The 21,981-nt window shown below is 39.2% G+C and overlaps 2 protein-coding genes across 2 annotated transcripts in view; one reads left to right on the top strand and one right to left on the bottom strand.

Annotated features, from left to right (window-relative positions):
• ampd1 (adenosine monophosphate deaminase 1 (isoform M)) overlaps positions 1-16,058 on the bottom strand; it is a 29,362-nt gene extending 13,304 nt beyond the window's left edge. Inside the window, exons 1-4 of the mRNA XM_059332244.1 lie at positions 15,840-16,058; positions 8,906-9,071; positions 6,699-6,852; positions 2,819-2,984 (exon numbers count right to left, since the gene is read on the bottom strand). Of these exons, the coding sequence (XP_059188227.1) occupies positions 2,819-2,984; positions 6,699-6,852; positions 8,906-9,071; positions 15,840-15,864 (511 nt within the window). The 5' untranslated portion in view covers positions 15,865-16,058. The remainder of the gene's footprint in view (positions 1-2,818; positions 2,985-6,698; positions 6,853-8,905; positions 9,072-15,839) is intronic.
• Positions 16,059-20,213: 4,155 nt separating this feature from the next.
• Positions 20,214-21,861, top strand: rassf11 (Ras association domain family member 11). Its single transcript, XM_059332243.1, is given in 2 exon segments — positions 20,214-20,346; positions 20,427-21,861. Coding segments are annotated over 2 exon segments (1,455 nt in total). The 3' UTR covers positions 21,749-21,861.
• Positions 21,862-21,981: the final 120 nt, after the last annotated feature.

Here is a 21,981-nt window from a genome sequence, read left to right as displayed (position 1 = left end):
CATGCTCCCATTAGAAAGCTATCAGTGAGATCAGTTAAAGCACCCTGGATTGACAAAGAATTAAAAACCTATATTAAAGAAAGAAACCTACTAAAGAAGTCTGCTATTGAAAATGGAAACCCAGAGGAATGGCACGCTTACCTTGCACTGAGGAACAAAATCACTAAAATGAACAAACAAAAGAAAAAACAATACTATAGAGCTAAATTTGCAGAATGTAGGGATGATAACAAAAAAATGTGGAGAATACTTAATGAAGTTGTGGGTAAAGTAAAAAATAAATCTACATTTATTGAATGTGATGGTGTATTTATAACAAAACCAATGGACATTGCAAATTATTTCAACGATTATTTCATTAAAAAAGTTGACGCAATCAGATCACAAATGCTGCCTAGGCGTGGCACGCTATCAGATTCCATTATTAAAAAAGAGATTATGTTGGGCTAGGAATGCAGCTTGAGTTTCAGCATGATCAAGGAAGAAGAGCTAGAGAAATTTCTGTTATCAATTAAATGTGATAATCCCTGTGGCATTGATAATCTAAATGCCAGACTATTGCAGTTATCGGCTAGAATAGTGGTAAGGCCGATCTTTCATATTTTTAAGTTGTGTTTCGATGTATGTGTCTTTCCTCAGCAGTAGAAAATTGCAAAGATTACTCCATTGTCGAAAAAGAATAGAGAGCCTCTATCAGGACCTAACAGCAGACCAATTAGTATTTTGCCTGTTTTAGGCAAAATAATGGAGAAAATCATGTTTATTCAAATTCAGAAGTATTTTGACAAAAATTGCATTAGTTCTGAGCACCAACATGCTTATAAAACAGGCTATTCGACCTGCTCAGCCTTAACATCGCTTACGGATGATTGGTTAAAAAATATTGATAAGAAATTAATTGTAGGTGCAGTGCTGTTAGATTTCAGTGCAGCTTTCGACATTATAGATCATGAGTTGTTACTCGGAAAGCTGTCAGCTTATAAATTAAATGATTCAGCACTCAAATTATTAAAAAGTTATCTGTCGAACCGACAACAATGTGTCATGTTTAATGGCACACTCTCAAGTACTGCAACGCTGAATAGTGGGGTTCCACAGGGGAGCAGCCTTGGACCGCTACTATACTCAATATTTGTCAATGACATGCCGTATGCATTAAAGTGTGCACGTGCTGTTATTTACACTGATGACACAACATTGCATGTCTCTGCAGAGAACATTACATCTGTAGAAAAGTTACTGCAACATGAATTAATGCTAGCTTCTGAGTGGGTTTTAGAGAATAAACTAAAGCTGAATGTCTTGAAAACTAAATGTATGGTTATTGGCTCTAAGCATGTAATGAGATCTGAACCCAAACTGTGTCTTTCTATCCAAGGCAGTGCTATAGAACAGGTCAAAGAAGCCAAACTGTTGGGAGTAACAGTGGATGAAACTCTATCTTGGTCAAATCATATCAACAATATAGTGTCCAAAATGAGTTACAATATCTCTAACATCAGAAGAATTACCTACCTGCTGAATGAATCAACTGTTAAACTATTAATTAATTCCTTAGTTCTGTCTCATCTGGATTACTGTCCAACAGTTTGGTCCAGCGCCTCAAAGAAAGACCTTTCTAAACTGCAGCTCACTCAAAACAGGGCAGCACGCCTCGCTCTGCAGTGCTCTTTTAGAGAAAGTGTGCACAAGAGACTCACATGGATGCTGGTGGAGGAGAGACTGGCTTATAGTCTTATAATGTTCTTGAGAAAGACTTATACCTCACATAAACCTCTTTCTTTATTCTTACAACTTCAGTCAACAAATGTGAAACATAGTCATAGTACTAGACAGGCCTCAGGAAACACCTTCACCTTGCCTTTACCTAGAACCAATGCACTAAAAAGGTCAGTTATGTATAGAGCTGTAGCTCACTGGAACAGTCTCCCACCACACTTGTTCATTACCAGTGGTGCGTCGAGTTTTAAACTGAAACTGAGAGAAGCAGTGTTTAATCATAATCTTATGCTGCAATAGTCTTCTATGAAAATATGAAATATGAAATCATGTTAAGTTGAACTCAAATATGTTAATACATCTGCATTGAACGTCATGGTAAAATTTATGCTTACCTCGTATACTCTTCTATAATCATGTAACTCTTTTTATAATCATACCTTGTACTACTTAATTTATATTATAATCATGTTAATATACATTATAATCATGTTAGGATGAATGACTTCATGTTATTATCTGTGTAAATGCTGTAATGATGTAATTGTGTAATAATTGTTTGATTTAATGTGGACCCCAGGAAGAATAGTCTTCATCTCTATGAAGACTAATGGGGATCCAAAGGATACAATAAACAATAAACAATAAACACTAATACACAAAACCTTCCAGTTTAATTTTTTCGAAAGTTTTTAAATATGGCTATGAATGATAAACAATATATCATTCATAGCCTGATTTATAGAATATTTTATTAAACATGGGGATTTTTTTATATAGCTGTTGACAGTATTTTCTGATTCATTGAGTGATAAAGAAGTATTCACTCTGTGTAAACCTTTAACTCTAAGATGTCAACAAAATGAAACAAGAGTGCAACATGCAACATTCAGATTTCTGAAAATTCTGCAAATAAGCACATATAATATCTCATTTGGATATTTAAACATAAAATTACAGACAACCTTTGGTACAAAAAGTTATTTTCTTAATTAGTATATAAGTAATATCTGTACATTTTTATCCTGATTATTTGTAGTGTTCCCCCTTTAACCCCAGAGCCACTATCTCATTGGGCCTCAGCTCCGTTTCTCCTCACCTGGCTGCACCTGATCTTCAGCTTTGAAGCCCTCTCCCTCGATGTCACGCAGGTACTTGGAGGCTGTCTGTGGGAAGCGCTGGTAGGCCAGCCTCATGTACTTCTCCCTGATGGTCAGGGCGCGGTACAGACCCTTACAGGACAACTCGAAGTCATCCATGGTCACCTGAATGGAATATTTAATGGATGGTTCAGATTCTACAGTTAAATTACACACACAAAATATGTAAGCTTATAATTACATGTGACAAAACAAGACAAACCTTATTATTATTATTATATATCTGTTATATGAAAAATATATATATAATATAATTAATATATATATATATATATATATATATATATATATATATATATATATATATGGCATGCCTTACAGGAACTTATATATAAAGCTGGGAATATATATTCTCAGGTTTTTATATATATATATATATATATATTAATTATATTATATATATATTTTTCATTCATTGTTCATATCACTACATGCAACAACCTATTTGACATGCTATCTATATTTCTCTAATGTGTAATCAATATCTTTGAAATACATAAATATTTTCAGGAAAACAACAAAACCCTAAAGGCTAAAACAGGGATAACAATAAGCTCCTCCAAAGTGTTTTTCTCCCTGTGAATGTCAAACGTTATGAAACCTAAACCCTGGCCAGCTCTCAGATGAGTTCCATTCATGGGACTCTGTCAGTGGGAGGGCGGCTGTGAGGCCCCTGACCCACAGACACATATAGTCGGTGAAACTCAAAATATGCATCCAGGTCAACTTGACCCAGGTCAAGTTTAGGAATCTGTTGTGACATGCAGTAAAAGTGAAACCTCAACTAGGCTACTACTGCTACTGCACTGTAAAAAAAAAACATACTGGAACTCAGTAAACTACAACGGAGTATTAAGGGCCAAGTATGGAAAAAAATAAAAATACGGACCCGGACGGAATGGGGTAATATACGAGAAAAAAGTTGCAGATTTATTAAATTAAATTAAAATGGCAAATCTAGGGGGAAAATTGCAGATTTATGAGATGAATCTGGCAAATCTAGGAAAAAAGTGCCACCAAAGACCATGACTTCGGTCTTTTTTTTTTTCATTAAAACTCAAGAAATTTGAGAACATCCAGGCTTTAATGTCATGTAAGCACCTTAGGAGTGGGTCAATAGAGTAGGAGTAAGCTTTTTTGAGGGGGACATAGATCTGGCTGTCATCCACATAACAGTGAAACTAAATACCATGTTTCCTGAGAATGGACCCAAGTGGGAGTAGATAGAGGGAGAATAGAAGAGGGCCAAGCACAGAGCCCTGCGGGACCCCACATGAGAGAGGAGCAGTGGAGTACACAGAGTCACCGAGGCTAACACAGAAAGTCCGATGTGACAGGTAGGACCTGAACCTTTCCAGTGCTGTGCCACTGATGCCCACCCACTGCTCCAAACGAGCCAACAGGGTTTCATGGTCCAATGTATCAAATGCTGCAGACAAATCTAAAAATACCAAGACAACACAATGACCAGAGTCAGTAGATAAAATGATGTCATTAAAAACTCTTAAAAGTGCCGATTCTGTGCTGTGCAATGTTTTAAAACCGGATTGGAAGATCTCAAGAATATTTTTTGCATTTAAAAAGTCCATGAGCTGCGAATAAGCTATCTTCTCTAGGATTTTAGAGATGAAAGCCAGTTTAGAGATTGGTCTGAAATTTGCCAAGACAGTAGGATCCAGCCCAGGTTTTTTTTTGACACACAATCTCCTGCACAAAGGTCAGAGTCACTCACTCTCAAAGGTGTCAAAAACAGCAGAGCAGGGTACAAACACTGAAGGATCAGAAGCAGGAGGTGGAATAGGTGCTCTGGTAGAGGTGACCTTATTAGTGAAGTAGTGAAGAAAGTTTTCCCACAGAGCAGGAGAGGCTTCAAATCCAGTATGTGGTGCATTCAGAGCAGAGTTAATGACTTTAAGCAACACACGAGGTTTATGACTCTTTACCATAACAATATCAGAGAAATATTTTAAGACACTTGTAGTTTGACTTTTTCCATTTTCGTTCCGCTCTTCAACTCCTGTCTGGCCATGGGGGTAGTTTCACTCAGCCAAGGCTCTGATTTAGTTCTCTGTTGCCTGGTCTTCAAAGGAGCCGCAGTGTCTATAGCTGTTTGACAGGTGTCCAGAAACCATGAGTTGAGAGCCTCTGTGTCCTCACACACAGACTCAGGAATCATGCAGCTCTGACTGAAGACTGCAGAGAAGTGAGCAGCAGTGAAAGAGTGAATGACTCGACATCTGCGAGCAGCAGCGGAGGTTTAACTGTGTTACGGCAAACAGCAGCTTCAAAAAGTACAGGCATGTGATCCGAGAAAACAGCATCACAGACCTCCGGGTTAAGAACAGGCAAACCATGAGATAAAACCAGATCAAGTGTGTGACCACGTTCATGTGTAGGCCCCAGTACACACTGCATGAGATTAAAAGAGTCAATGATGTTTAAAAAGTCACTCGCCAAAGGGTTTTCAGGGCAACACACATGAATGTTAAAATCTCCAGCAATAAGGACCCGGTCATATTTTGGCATGATATCAGCCAAGAATACAGAAAAGTCTGTTAAAAAGTCTCTGTTATATTTGGGGGGCTGATAGACCACCGCACACAGCACCGTGTACGGATGCCCCAGCTCAAACAAGCTGAGTTCAAAGCTGGTGAATGTGGATGACGGCGATAACTGTTTACATTTAAAGTCAATCTTAAACAGTCGCAACTCCTCCTCCTCGGCCAGACGTTCGAGGAGAGTTAAAAAAAGGAGCAGTCAACGGGTAAAAGTTCTGAAAAGACACTGGACTCACCAACACTCAGCCAGGTCTCGGTAATAAACAGGAAATCCAGTTCCCGCGACATGAAGAAATCCTTATGGATGAATGATTTGTTCCCAGTTTTCCTATCCTCATATCCTTTATGAATTCATGAGATTAAAGTGGCAAATCTACAAGAAAAAAGTTGCAGATTCGAGAGATTTAAGTGGCAAATCTAGGGAAAAAAAGTTGCAGATTTATTAGATTAATGTGGCAAATCTAGGAGAAAAAAAGTCACAGGTTTATGACATTAAAGTGGCAAATATACAGGGAAAAAAGTAGCAATTTTAAGAGATTAAAATCTACGAGATGGCAAATCTACGAGAAAAAAGGAAAAAAAAGTGGCATCGATGTAACCAGCACTATCCTTGCATCTGTCCATTGCGTTGAAGTTCCTGATGCAGAAAAGCTATCACCTCATCCAAATTAGTACAATGTTTTCTTCTGAATAGACCCAATTCACAGCAATGTCTCTTCAAAGTCCTGATAATTATGATGATATAGTGATTTTGTGCTAAAACCATGAGTGTTTCCTTATTGCTGAATCCAATTGCAAAGTATAATTTGATTAAGTCACTAATGCAACATCTTCTGTGGTGATGTAAAAAACAAAAAAGTAGCCTAATATTCTGACTTTTTTTCTCATAAATTTGCCACTTTTTTCTAGAATTTTACCCCCTTCCCCCGGGTCCGTTTTTTTTTTTTTCATAGCTACTTGGCCCTAATACGCCTTCGTAGTAAACCAAAAATATTTTATCATGAACTTTTTAATATAATGGAATAGGCCTATTTACACTCTTTATGCTAAGCTAACTGGCTGCTGGTTGTAGCCTTACATTGAAAAGACAGATATGTGATGTTTGTTTTACTTTTCCCAAGGCAGAAAAGCTCAGCCATGGCATTGACTGCTTCATGACGATCATATAGACACGTTAACAGTGTTAAAAACTAGATATTTTTGGTTGAAAGTTCAAGTTCACCGGTTAATATGAGAAGTTTCAAAGGAAAAGGAACAGTACCCCGGAGGCGTAGTCTCCGATGATGGCCACTCTCTGGAAGTCCGGCACTTCCAGGTAGGTGGGTGTGTCCACCTCCACCGCCACTACAGGGGCAGCACCTTTCTGGGCAGCGCCTGCAGGCACGGCCATGGTGCGGGAGCGGTGGAGCCTCTTGCTGTAGAGAAAGACAGATGAGGTTCAGGCTGGCTTCATCCATTGTCAATATTTCTCAAATGTTTGTTTTGAAGACTATAGAGAAATGTATAAATTTTTTGCCATGTGTTGACATGATTTTAGTTGCTGACAACACATAGTCAGTGGTAGAAGTATTCAGATCCTTTACTTCAGTAAAAGTACTAATGCCACACTGTGAAATTACTCCACTATAATTAAAAGTCCTGCATTGAAAACATACTGAAGTAAAAGTACAAAAGTATCAGAATCAAAATACTTAAAGTATCAAAAGTAAATCCTTATGTAATCCTTATGCAGAATGGCCTCACTCAGATTGTTATACATATTCTAAAAAATATTGTATTATTATTTTTGATGCATTTATGGAAACAGCAGGTTGATTTTTTCAAGGCAAGGTGATTTTAACTACTTAATATTGTCACATGATCACCTGCTTGGGGACTGTTTTTGTTTCTCACCTGTTCATCTGCCTGTCATTAACTCTCCTGTCATTGCAGTTCTTGCCTCCCTTCTCTGCCCTGCAATCCTATGGAGTAAGACCGCTGTCAAAAAGATGTGTCCATGTTATAAGCATTCGTATTTGTAATGATAAACATTTGTGTGTAAATAAAAAAGTTGTACCCAAAATTCTGCTGTCACACACATGAGTCTGATAAATTATTAGGGTTAGGATTGTTTTTATGTGAGTATGAATCTAAAAGCTGTGAGTGCAAAGTCTTGTGAATACAACTCTAATTTCTACGACTACGAGTCTTCACTGTGAACACGAATTCAAGTTTGTGGGTACGAGTCGAAAAACTGTTGAAATGACGTCACAGGCAGGTCACAGGGGAAAGCAATCGAACCCCAAAAAATGCGCCGAAGGATGGCTGACAACATGGACACCATCGGGGAAGCATCATCATCATCATCACAGGTAAAGTAAATAACACATCCAACATTTATTTATTTTTATTTAGTTGTTTATTTCATGAAATTGTACTGTTTTAAATAATATGAAGTTTATGGACGTTAAGACATTCTGCTTTAGCTTACAAGCTAACGACCGGGATAAATGCTTCCCCGACGGTGTCCATGTTATCAGCCATCCTTCGGCGCATTTTTCGGGGTTCGATTGCTTTCCCCTGTGACCTGCCTGTGACCTGCCTGTGACCTGCCTGTGACGTCATTTCAACAGTTTTTCGACTCGTACCCACAAACTTGAATTCGTGTTCACAGTGAAGACTCGTAGTCGTAGAAATTAGAGTTGTATTCACAAGACTTTGCACTCACAGCTTTTAGATTCATACTCACATAAAAACAATCCTAACCCTAATAATTTATCAGACTCGTGTGTGTGACAGCAGAATTTTGGGTACAACTTTTTTATTTACACACAAATGTTTATCATTACAAATACGAATGCTTATAACATGGACACATCTTTTTGACAGCGGTCTTACTCCATACAATCCCCTCATTCCCCCCACTTGTGCTTCCCCGCCCACTTCCACACCTGGCCCTCATTATCCTCATCAGCCTCCCATTCAGTCTCCCATTCATATACTACCCATTCTCATTCATCCTCTGTCAGATCATCATGTCACATGCCCTGCTCTTGTCTTGACATTATTTTTTTTTGCTCTGTTTGTTCTGCTAGAGTATTTTTTGTGGCTGCCCAAGTCTGCTGCTATAAATAAACTTTGTTTTGGACACTTTGATTCATGCTTTTGGGTTCAGTGCTTTCTGAGTCATGATAAATATACCTTGACCGTTTAAAAAAAAAAAAAAAAAAAAAAGTTATAATAATTTCAAATCAATCATGTTTTTCTTGTTAAATGTTGACCTGAAAAGTAACCTACGCTGTCAGCTAAATGTAGTGGAGTAAAAAGAACAATATTTGCCTCAAGATGTAGTGAAGTAGAAGTATAAAGTTACATAAAATAGAAATACTCAAAGTACAAGTCCCTAAAACTTGTAATTAAGTACAGTACTTAGTAAATGTACTTAGTTACATTCCACCCCTGCTGACAAGACATAGTGTCCCGTCTCACCGTTTCTCAGCATCGTCGTCAGTGTGCAGATGATGGGCCATCTCCTGGTGCATGATGGGACAGTCCTCAGCCACATCAAACATGGAGATCTCATCGCGGACGTCCTCGCTTTTGGTCTCAGATGCGAAGACCTGTTCCGCGAAGGCCCGCATCTTATCATCGGTCTCTGTCCGGCACAGCAAAGGGTTGTTACCATAACAATAATACATTCTGCTTCTATCACGCCATGCAGCACTAAATTAAAAAAGTATGAATAAAAATATGACTGCAGAATGATGCAGACTCATGATGAATGAATGGTGCACACAACATCCTATATCTATGACATAAAAAGGCACATACATTACCTAACCTGACATGTACAGACTCTAGCACATGCGTTGTAGACTATACATGGCCAAAGATCGACTAATCGCAAGTTTGCAGATCTGACCTCCAGTTTGGTCCCATGCACATATAAAGATACAGGCAGTGGTGGAAGGTAACTAAGTAGCCTACATTTACTCATATACTGTACTTAAGTACAATTTTGACGTACTTGTACTTGAGTATTTCTATTTTATGTAACTTTATACTTCTACTTCCCTACATTTTGAGGTAAATATCGTACCTTTTACTCCACTACATTTAGCTTCCAGCTTTAGTTTTTTTTTTTTTTCAATTTAGAGTTATTAGACTTTTTTTTTTTTTTTTTTTAAATTAAACTCATAACAGTATTTTAAGTTAAAGACCCGGTCTTTACAAAAATGAAACACTACTTAATGATGCAGAAATGCATCAATACAAATAATCTAACAATATATTCAGAATATATATATAACAATCTGAGTGGTTCCATTCTGCATAACAACTACTTTTACTTTTGATACTTTAAGTACATTTTGATGCTGATACTTGAGTAATTTTACTTCAGTAAGTTTTGAATGCAGGACTTTTACTTGTAGTGGAGTCATAACACAGTGTGGTATTAGTACTTTTACTAAAGTTGGGGATCTGAATACTTTTTCCACCACTAGATACAGAATAATAAAACATTTTTAAATGTATAATTTTGACTCCAGACCCAGTTTTCTTATCATCTCTCACATTGTAGCATGTTATTATGATAGTAACGCCTTCAGTCATGAGATTAGTGGCTATGGATGTAGATGCAATGATTTTGATCAGAATGTATTAATATGTTGGAGAAATGACAGGAAAAGGGGGTTCCAAAATTACTGGAGTTATGAACCAACAGTTCTTCAACAAGCATTCATAAGAAACATAATGTAAATGCACAGCAGGATAACTATTCTCTAGATCAAACTACACTTGCTACATGCACTTACTAGCCAAGAGCCAAGGCTTTCTACTGTAGATACTACGATCTACTATGTGCAACATAGGACTAAAGTGATTTAGGGTTCTACGTCTCACCCTCCATACTTACTCTGTTGACCTGATTATGACCAGCATCACCCGGAATAAAACCCAAAAAAGAGAGTGTTAGAAAAGCAATGGTTAGAAAGGTGTTACATGGAATACAATCATTTAGTTTGTTTCACAGTGTATGCATAACACTATATAACTGCATATGCATAACATTTAAGAAGCACCCCTTTTTCAACCAAAGCAGTTTCAGGGCCATTTCGGAGCCGGTGCTCGTGCTGGTTCGCAGTTGGTTCAACTTGCGAACCAGCTCGGAATCTGTTTGCTTTTCCACAGGCTCTAGAGCCACGTCATTTCTTCACAGCTAACGTTTGTATCAGGCGGCAATCTCCGTGTCTGAGCATGGATGCAAACCAGGAAGCGCCTTAAGCTGCATTCTAACGAAAATTCCAATAGGGGGTGCTAAGTTTGGCTGCAAAAAAAATCTGTCCATTCATTTCAGTGGAAAATTAGAAAACTTCTCCCTTGATTTATTACCTCAGAATTTTTTTTCAGGACAACACTATGGTCTCAATCGCTAGTAAAAAATCTTCTTCAAGACAATTTGATGTTAATAGTTCTAATAATGGCACCATTTAGTAGAAAATAGAAGATAAAGAATCGTATGATTTGGGGCGTGGCTACCTTTGATTGACAGGTTGCTAACAAGGTGAGCCTTCATCAGGAGAGAAGCAGAGCAATGCGTATCCATGGCAATGTGTCAATAAAGTTATATATAACGTTATATAGATAAAAAAAAGGACGTTTACCGGTTTGGTCTCATAACTTATAACAGACACTCCAAGGAGCCGCCTTTTTCTGAGGTCAGTAACATACATTTTGTTTTTGTTTTTTTGCCAAAACTAACATCCCAGTTAATGCTCCAGTTAATGCTAACATGAATTAGCAGTGGCTTTGTTCAGTCAGGTTGGGGTGTAGAGAGGCGTATAGTCAGTGTCGTCAGATCCTTCTCGCTCCTCCACAGTCCAAATATGTTCTGCTCCCAGTATTGGAAACAAGATGGCGACACAAGATGGCGACGAGTGTAACGCTGAACTCGATGCTTCCAACGGGCAGTCCACAAACCAATGGGTGACGTCACGGTGACTACGTCCATTATTTAAATACAGTCTATGGTCTGTATCTCCACCCTCTCGGCACATATAATAACAACGGCAGACTACATGTCTCTACAACACATCTGTGCAGCTCATCTTGATAACTATGGATGCCGAATACATTGTTATTAACACTGAACGTAAGATGTTACTGTTGGACTTTGTTGTAAGCTAAGGCTAGCCCGCTTATGAACGATAGGGATCGCCGGCTAACGTCAGCATGCTATCGATCGGCCGCTAACGTTAGCATGCTATCGATCGCCCGCTATCAATCGCCAGCTAATGTTAGCATGCTATCGATCGCCCGCTATCAATCGCCAGCTAATGTTAGCACGCTAGCTCGCCTGTATCAATTACATTGCAGTTAAACAAATCAAATGAATGAATGATACACGTTTTAGTTGGTCTCTCTAACAGCAATGAGTTGGTCTTGTTGGTCAGATAGCCCCGCCCCAGCCTCCTACGTAAGCTGTTTGTGGTTCACGAACAGCAGAGAGTTGGTGCTGCTGTGAAACCAGTTTTCCATGCTGGGAGCCGATTCTTTGGCGATGGAAAACCAAAGAACCGTTCGCAATTGGGCACCTGCAGGAAACCGGCTCTGGTTGAAAAGCCCTAGAAGGTACCTGTACTTATTAACTTAACTGTACAGATTAGAAATGCATGCAACAGTAGATGTTGAGAATATGAGCAATGGAATGAAACTATTGCATACACTTTATGGTAAATGGATAAGTGGGATTAAGGTGAGGATGAATAATGGAGAGGACACATATCTGTACTGAACTGGTAATTGCATCCTTATGACACATGCAGAGATAATTCTGTGTACTCAGGACAGTCAGGTGATGTGATTCCATTAACGCACAGCTAACATTTCTATACATCTCTGTGCACGTGAAGATGAATTTCCTGCAGTTTCCCTGGTATTCTTTTGATGGTTCAAGCAAGTCTGAAGGTCAGAAAAGTCTTGTTTGTGTGCTGCCTTGCTAACTGATAAGCATGCTACAGAAGCCTTGAGAGGCAAGTGAGAAAAAAAACATTCTGGTGACCAGCCTTTTTACCTGTTTTGGGTTATTATCAAGAAAACCATGGAAAATGACTAGATACCAGCTTTTAAATTAAACTCTTATGCGCTATTTTGGTTGCTATCATTATATTTGTCCAAACAACTGTACCTTTAATTGTACCAGGCATTAAAATGAACAATAAATTGAAGAAAAAGGGTGGTTTAATAATTTTTTCCATGATTGTATGTAGATTAATGACAATAACAAATGAATGACAACGATGTTTCACAGAATCTAGAAAGTTTATTCTGGCTAAATCTATTTATTATTGTATTTTTTTAAGTCATGAAGAGAATAGAGAAAACAGTTTAGATCACCAGAATTTTCTTTTTTCATTTGCCTCTCTGGGCCTCCGTAGAATTCCCACAGTGTGAGAGTCATTGGGCAACCTGGGAAAAGTCATTTATTAATTTAAATGTTCACATTAATTTCAGTCTTGGTTGATGGTGCTCTGCTAGAAAGCTTCTCACACAAATACATGATAACAAACCAGCAAACTGATAATGAATGTGAACAGTAGATTAATAAATGGTGTCCGTCTACACTCTATTCCAGTACTTTCCATTTCAAAAGGAATAGAAGTCCATTTTCCAAGATCTATAGTCCAAGTTTGCATTCAAATGCGCTTTGGAAAAACAATATCTGGTGATGTGACGGTCTCACATCCACACAGTAAACCATGCATTTGAAATGCCTCAAATTAAAAAAAAAAATCCCCAGGAAGTTTCTCCACTTTATACTCACTTCCTCCCTCTGTGGAGTAAGAAAAAAGTCCCAGGCAGGGTAGGAATGTCCAGGTTAAAGGGAAACAAAACAGGTGTGGTTATGATTTAAAGCAGAAAAAGGAGGGAAAAAAACTGCCTCAGTGTCCAGGTTATGTTTCAGCAATCTTTTTTTTGTGATTTGGGTAAACTGGCCCTTTAAAGGTTCAGTGTGTATGATTTAGGGCCATCTGTTGGCAGAAATTTAATATAATATTCGTTAGAGGTGGTGGGGGGGGGGGGGGGGGGGGGGGGGGGGGGGTCGATACAGCATAGTATTGCGATATTTCATATTACAACCTTGCTCTACAGAGGGTGTTTTGTATTTTTATGTTACCTGAAGACCAAGGCAGTTCTCCGACACGCTTGTAAAAAGGGAGTTGTGAGCGGAGGGATATTCAGTTAGTTGCAATCTGCAACCTCACCACCAGATGGATCTTTAACATCAGACTCATCTTAATTTGATCAGCTCAATCATTTGCACATTTGCTGTCGACTCTCCACACCTGCTTGGGCAGATTGTAAAACCTGCATGCCTGAATTGCATGAACGTGGGTGTGAAATCTCTGCAGTTACATGAGAGTATGGCAACAAGTTGAAACAGTCTCAGACATATTGTCCACCCTGCTACACATTACAACAACTTAATCCCAGTAGAAGTGAAATCAAGCTCTTCGGACTGCAGATGGTCCGACTGTTGCATTTCTATTTTTCACCCTTTGAAAAACTCTTAACATGTCACCATACTTGCCAGTTGCGCAGGCCCTGGTGGAGGTAAGGCTATAATTAGCAACCATTACAACAGCATTTATAATAGTACTAGTCAAACTACAAGTAGGAGCATGAAAAAACCTATAAAGTGAGGTACATATTGAACATGATCTCCTGTGACCGAGGAGATTCTTCTGGCAGTTCACCTCCATCAAACATCCATCCGACATTTTCACAGCTGATAATGAATCACATGCTACATTGTGCACTCATACACAACCCTTTTGTTTAGTTTTATGATATGAACTTGAAAAATTAAGCTCAGGAAATGTATTCAGATGTTGATATCACACAAATCACAAAGGTAAAATGCCTGTCTGAATTAAAAAGATGTTCAATTCTATGAAGACGATGACACCTTGTAACTATACATTTGTCAGTATGGACTTCATATTGGAATTACATGATTCTTAACCCCAATGAACCTGTCATTAAAGCTGTCAGTACCATTAGAGTGACAATGAAACACTGGCAAACAGATGGGAATTTATTACCTTAACAGCTGTCGATATTACACACAGTAAGGAGTGTGACCCCTTTGACATGCATTCAAAGCATATTTGCTAAAGTTTTTAGAGTCCACTCTTTTCTCAACAATCACGCAAGGGTGGCATTTTGACAGAAAAGTCCTTTTTTTGCAGTATGGGCCATAAAATTCAGTTGAAAAACATTACAAAAACCAAAAGGGTACACTCTTCCTCAGTTTATCTTTATGTTTCGGTGTAAATTAACCTTCTGCTATCCAATTGCTCTTTCTATAGACGAGTGCCGTTCAAGTCTTTCACCCATACTCACCTGGCACTAAGACTTTCGGCATGGTGACGTTCTTCCAGTGAAACGCTCCCTGAGGACTGGTAAAGGCTGGTCAACCACTGACCCACTGTAGTAGGGAAGTGTGAAGCCCTGTGCTGGGTCTGTGCAATATTAAGCTCCTGCCTCTCTCACGTGTAACCAGAACCCGCTATGCCCACACAGAACACGCCATCACGTAACCGGGGAACGCATATGTGTCCAACTCTATTTTAAGTTGTCTATGTGCACCCAGGACTCCCTTACAGGCGCAGGGGGTAGACAAAGGGTATGTGTGTGTGAGGGAACTTGTATTATATAACACCGTGATAGCTCCACAAGTAGCTCTGCACATGCTATGTGGGCTTTAATATGGCTGCACTGTAACTGCAACAGGTGACAGAATTGTTACTGTTGCTTTGGGGTTAAAAGGTGAAGTTTGAATGTGTTGTAAAAAGTTTTGAAATTGACACTTGATACTACTTATAAAAGGGATTTAGAGCACAAGTAGAGTGGATTCTCATCCCATTGTGGCTTTGGTTGATCTCAAAACAGGCAAATCCCTAAATTGGACTTGTGATACAGGGTGTGCTGAAAGAGGTGGCACATGCTAGTATTGCCCCCCTCTGAAACATAGCTGCCCAACACCCCCCATTCACATTTTGTGAATGTGAGAGGTATTTTTGTGTATGTGAGGGAAGAAGAAATTTAGGCCTTTACGGCCCTTCATATGACTCTGTAGAGACTTACAAACCAACTTCGGAGACTATTTTTGCTAAATAGATCCCATGATGCTGTTGGCTCTGTGAGGCTGTGCTGAGACACAACACTGCTTTGAACTACATGCTTACATCTGCATGCTAACATGCTCACTATGAGAAATATTCTTGTAGATAGGCTAATAATGCCACCTTGTTAACCGTCGTCGTTTAGCGTGTTAGCATGCTAACATTTGCTAATTAGCACTAGACATGAAATATGTCATCAGTTGATGGCCTTAAAGGAAAAGTCAGGGGATTACCAAGGTCTGTAGGATCCATTCTCATGGGGCAATAGTTATTGAGATGTTTCAGTCCGGACCAAAGTGGTACACCAACCAACGCCTGCTGTTAGCTTGGCTAAAAGGTGTCATAGTAGTATCTACTGCAAAAGGGCTTCTTGACAGGTGGAGATGATGTTCTCACAAATAAGATACCCTGAATTTGCAGCTAAAAAAACATGTTGTCAGCAGTTACTTAGATTTTTTCCCTTTAATTGAAATTACTGTAGAACCTTTTTTAATGTCATTTTTGCAGCATTGAGCGCCAAAACAATTCCATTCATTGTATCAGGGTGAGGCCAGACATCTCAGACAGGTATTTCAGACACTGCCTGCATGGCTAGATACCAGAAGAGGTATACTGTAGGCAGAAAAATACATCTATCTTTGGGTTGTTAGGGAGAAAAAAATCCTCATCACACAGACTTTGCCATTCACTTCAGTAGCACACTTCTGCTTCTGAGTTCATCCTAAGACACTGTGCAGCCCAAAGACACTTAACAAGCTGTCTATTTTTAGGGAATGTGATCCTAAATGTCAACGTTCCTCCTCGGGTGCAACTAGTTAAAGAGATCAAGTTAGAACTGGGCAGGCGGTCAGTTGACCTGTTTATTATATTATGCAATTAAAAAATGCAAGACAGAATTTTTTTTCAGACATTTAGTAAATGATAACCCTTTTCAATTAATATATTTCATAATCATACTTTTTAAAATATTTTAGGATCCCAGCTAAAACTGAATTTAATAGTGACTCAGCAGAACGGAAACATTATCATGACCACTGGAGATTAATTTAATCTTCTCATGACTTGCACTGTTTGGACAGCATGTTCTTAATAAAAATACAAGTATAATAAAGACATAGAAGGAAGTTCCTTTAAACAAACTGGGGCAATCCAGTGTTTTTTGGTTGAACATTACCTCTGTGTGTGTGTTTTTGTGCTAGATTTCCACAGCTTTCTCCAGGTTGCCACATGAATGTGATCTTGAAGGACAAACGCCCACCGGCACGTTCCAACAGATGCACAGGCTGACATGTTCCCTGAAGAATTTATTTTCGGTGGTCTAGAGATCTGGCTGTTCCTCACCATGAACCTGAGAGATTATCAGCAGCTGGACATGTGGTCTACATGGGCAAGAGGGAGCAGGGAGTACAAGTTTCCCTGTCTCATATTACCCCTATCATCATCACCCGGACTGTCAGACACTACCAAATTACAACAGGTGCTCCCCTGTCCAGTTTCCAGTCTGGGAGTTGTTTGGGTGGTGTTTGGCCCTACAAACATTTCTTGTGGTTTTCACTTTTTTTCTTAATCTCAAACGGTAGAAAAAAGCATGCCGTTAACACCAATATGAGACAAATCCAAAAGACCTGTCTCCATATTTCCAATGTATAAGTCAGTCAAGTTGACTGATGAAAGAGCCTCCCTGCATATGGGAAGGCATCTAAAAACTGTGCAATTCCTACAGCCACAAAGATTTTAGTCACCTTTGATCTAGATCCTCTCCAAAGTTTAATGGGGTCTTCCTCGGCCCTAGCTGCACCTTTCCAACAAGTTTAATTAAAAAAAAAGTCAGTGGTTTTCACATGATCCTGCTGACAAACAGGCAAAGTAACCAAACCAAAAAGCTCCTTGGTGGAAACAAAAGCATTCATAGCCATAAGAATTACATTAGCTTTAAGTAAAATAGTCTGATATTAAATAACCATGATTTAAATGAATGACAGTTCAGAATATTTAGCAGCACAGACTCACTGAGGAATGAGTTTGTGGTTGATAGTAATGGCTCACCAGTGCAGTTTACAACTTCCGCATGTTTACATGTTCTGTTTGGATTATAATCACCCTTCCTGTTAGAAAGATAAAGAGGAACACCCAGATCTAACAACGACAAAACCACAAAATCACTGGCAAATGCACGTACACACGACCTGTTTGTTTTCAGAAGCAGCAAGTTTCATAAGACTGATTTTACTCCAAGAAAGCAACGCCTTCATCCTAGTTATAAACTTTTAAACCACACTGCACTATAAGGAGTTATGGCTGCGAGATCACATTTTAAATAATCCCCAGTTTAGTAGTTAATAAAAAAATACCTTGTTGATTGGGTTTGTGTGGTGTGTAAATGTGTGTGTGAATTAATTGGAATCACATAGGTAGGTGTATACATTAATAGAAGCTTCATGAGGATGCACACATAGCTGTAATAAAACACACAGTAACTGATTCAATACACTTTGCAGCTACAGCGTCACACAGTCTCATGGTGGCTAATGTTAGCTTTAAATGTAGATACCGGTAGATGTTATGTGTTATGTTCATTGTCGGTTCACAGACCTCATGACTCTTTGCATGAATTGCTGTCAAGGCCTGCAAAGATAATTTTACAATCTAATGGAAAAACCCAAGTGGTCACACAATTGTGTTGGGCCGTGCGAATTAAAGCACTTACAGTGCTAATAAAAAATGAGTTGAAAGGCAAATATATGTGCGTTCATTCCAAGGCTGTATGCCTCTAATGGACTTACGAAGGAGAAGGTTATGAAGAAAATTAATTTGAAAAAAGCTGGACTTGTTTGATGGTATTACACAGTCAATGTGGAGGTTCAACATAGTGTCAGTACACTTAGTTGGAGGCTAAAAATTGTAGGACTAACCAAAGGCAAAACTAGCCTCAACTAGGTTGCTACCTAGCTACAACTTTTGCTAATGACAAGGTGGCTAGTTAGCATACAGCAAATATCTATACAGTTGGGGGTAAAACATGGACTGCATAAAAATAACCCTCCAGTGATGACATTAAATTAGCTCGTCTTTGGTTTTATATTTGCAAAAGTTGTGGATAGCACCTGGTACTGTTTTTGTTACCACCTTGGTCCAAGCAGGCTGATACGTAGGGGGGGAAAACAATACAGCCTTGTATCGTGATATTTTGCGTGGCAATATTATATTGATTCATGGCCGCCAAGTATCGATATTAAACGTTCCGTCCGTCAGTATATTTGCTGTTTTTGTTTTTTTCGGGAGGCTGTAGCACGCTCACTTTTAGGAATATACCGGAGATACTGGTATCATATGAAACTAGATGATCTAAGGAATCTATGAGCATTTCAAAATATTGTGTCTGGAAGTTGTCGAAATAATCCTGCAAAGTTAGGCTTTTTTATTTATGTTTCATAAAAATAAAAAAAATCAGAGCAGTGAAGCTTAAAGTTGAGGAAAGTTAAAGGAAATACTGTAGTTGTTGTCGTCCATACATGTTTGATATCAGTTCAGTTCAGTTTGACTGAATACTTTGTTGGTCAGTCTGTGGGTTTGACTCTCATTGTGGAGAAATAAAAAGACTGAAGTGAGATGAATAGACTGAGAATTTTCTCTTATTTGACAAAACAATTCTTGATTGAATTTCATTTTGTGGACACAAGATGCAGTTAAACAGTTAAATCGCAATATATTGTATCGCAATACTCACCATATAGCAAAATGCTGAAAATGCCAATAATATTGTATTGTGACTCAAGTATCAGGATAAAATTGCATTGTGGGGCCTCTGCTGATTCACACCTTTAGTTAGAAGATGGTTATTTACCATCAGCAACGCCACTTTTCTTTTTCACTCGACCGAGATTTTTAACAAATATGACAGTTCCAAAACTACACCGTACACTATTTATACTCTAGGCTACTCTATCTGCACTGGAAAATGAAATGGAGTAAAGCACTTTGTACCAAATGTGAGTTGAGTTGAATCATGCAGTGGAAAGGGCAAATTACATGTATTATTTATTATCTTGTTGTTGTCTTGTGGCTGTTGAAGAAAATAACAAAGCTGCAGACACAATTAATTTGGTTTGAGCAATGAGAATACACATACAACCCTGTCTTATATGTGATTTAGACCTCCTCAGTACTGTCAGCTCTATGTGTATTTTTCGCTCATACTTTTTTTACATAAACCTAGAGAAATTCAATGTTGCTGTGTGTCAGGAAATGGAAACTATGCAAGATGGGTGGGATCAGAAATTGTCCTCTGGTGGTAGGTGACTTCAAGAATCTTAATTGCTCTTAATTGCTCAAGATTTCCTCCCAACCAGAACATTCCTCCAGAGCAGGGACGTCTGAGCATTTCTACAAGAGACAGAACCGAGAGGTAGGTGCTTCTTGTATTTTGTAATGGATAGGTCTTTTACGGTCATTAAAGTTTGTTTTCTGTTAATTTATTTTAACTATTTTGGAGACTCTGTCACTGTAGACCTACTAAAATGCTTTAAACTGCCAATGCATGATGGGCAGACAGATTACAGTGGATGTTAATGGGACTCATTGTCACACATTGACTAAATTTAAATTGTATGTCCTTTTAAAACCACAGATTGGGTACAATGGAAGTGAAGGTGTTGGTGGACGGTATCCCACGTGTGGTTTGTGGAGTTACAGAGGAAACAACGTGCCAAGAAGTTGTCATAGCTTTGGCTCAAGCCCTGGGTATGTACTATCCCTGAGGCACTGCATATTAAAAAGATGTTTTCACATGTTGACCAAGCTGGTGTCATCCTTCTTTTTAGGTCAGCCCGGGCGCTATGTGTTACAGGAGAAATTTAAAGACTTTGAGCGGTGCATGGCGCCCAATGAGCACCTTCTGGAGACTCTTCAGAAGTACGGTGAGCAGACCAGGGATGTCAGACTGACACTGCTCCACAACGGACCCTCAGTCTGGGACGAAATGAGCCGGACCAAATTTGGCAGGTACCAACCCTGCCCGCCACTGAGAAGAAAAGATGCAGGCACCAGAATGCGGCGGGGTAGTGGATCATTAAGTTTGCATCGTCAAAGCTTGCCACCGCTGTCCTGTTTTAAACAAGAGGCTGAGCAGCAAAAAGAGGAGCTGAAAAGGCCTAAAAGGAAGTCTCTGACGCTCATGGAGGAGGCCTGGGAATGGCTGGAGAGTCTGGGGAAGGGCAAGGTCTATAGTACTGCCTGTGATAAGGAAAGCAGTAAGAGGACAGATAAAAAGAATCGGACATGTTTGGCAGTTTCTCTCACTGTTGACGAAGGTAAGCAGAGTAGCAGAAGCAAAGCCAGAGGTCAGAAAAGTGTAAAGCCAGACTTAGATCGTCAAACGTCCTGCTGCATGGGAAGTCAGACGAGGGGCAAAGAAAGCAAACACACTCAAGAGATTAAATCCAGTGACCGGTCCAGTTCAAACTGTGCTACAAATGGAGATGAGAAAAACAGTCTGAGAAAAACCATAATATATCAACTCAGCTGTTTGCAGGATTTACAGGACCAGATAGCAATCATTGACAAACAGATCTTGGAGCTTGAGGAAAAACAGAGAGCCAAAAAAGCTGAGCAGGAAGCCCAGCAGACAATGGTTGAAGAGGAGCTGGAGCAGATCAAGTTTTGGGAGAATGAATTAAAGGCGGAGGAAGGTTACGAGAAAGATCTGCAGGGCCAGTTCCTTGAGATGAGGGCTAACGCTGCTGGGTGCAAGGTCAAGCTGGAGGAGTACAGGATCAAAATGAAGGGGCTTGATTTCTTTGCCTCTCAAAACTTTGACAAAAAGGATTCAGAGCGTTTTTCCAAAGCTGGCACAAATGCTGCCAGGGAGATTTCAGCCATTTCCACTGAGGACTTAAATCCGCAACAATCTGATCCAGATGGGGATGTAAATATTAACAGGAAGTTCCCGCCCAGAGACGGCTTAAAGCCGCCTCATGCTCTAGTTCCTCCCAGCCAGATAAAGGAGCGGAGGCCCACAGGGCCCACAGAGCTGAGGGAGTGGTGGTCACGCTGGACTCAAGCCCAAACCCCTCAAACACAGACTAAAAAGAAGGTGATCCACCGCTCTGAGCTCACGATATATCTGGGCAGTACCAAGGTTTAGAATGAAATTTATGGAGGATCCCAAATATTAAGTTGTTAAGGTGTTTGCATTGCATACAATCTTTTGTGTACAGCATATTTTAAAATCAACACTTAAAGATTCACAACCTTTACATTTTAAATGATATCTGCAGGTCTGATTCATTACCATTGTGAGTATTCAACCCATGCAGACTTGTGTTTTAGTAAATTATGCAACTGAACTTACTGAAGAAAAAAAACTGAAATGGAGTT

The sequence above is a fragment of the Centropristis striata genome, chromosome 5 (genome assembly GCF_030273125.1).
Source record: "Centropristis striata isolate RG_2023a ecotype Rhode Island chromosome 5, C.striata_1.0, whole genome shotgun sequence".
In the NCBI taxonomy this organism is placed as follows: Eukaryota; Metazoa; Chordata; class Actinopteri; order Perciformes; family Serranidae; genus Centropristis; species Centropristis striata.
The sequence above is the reverse complement of the archived record's forward strand: the minus strand, read 5'-3'. Positions and strand labels throughout refer to the sequence as shown.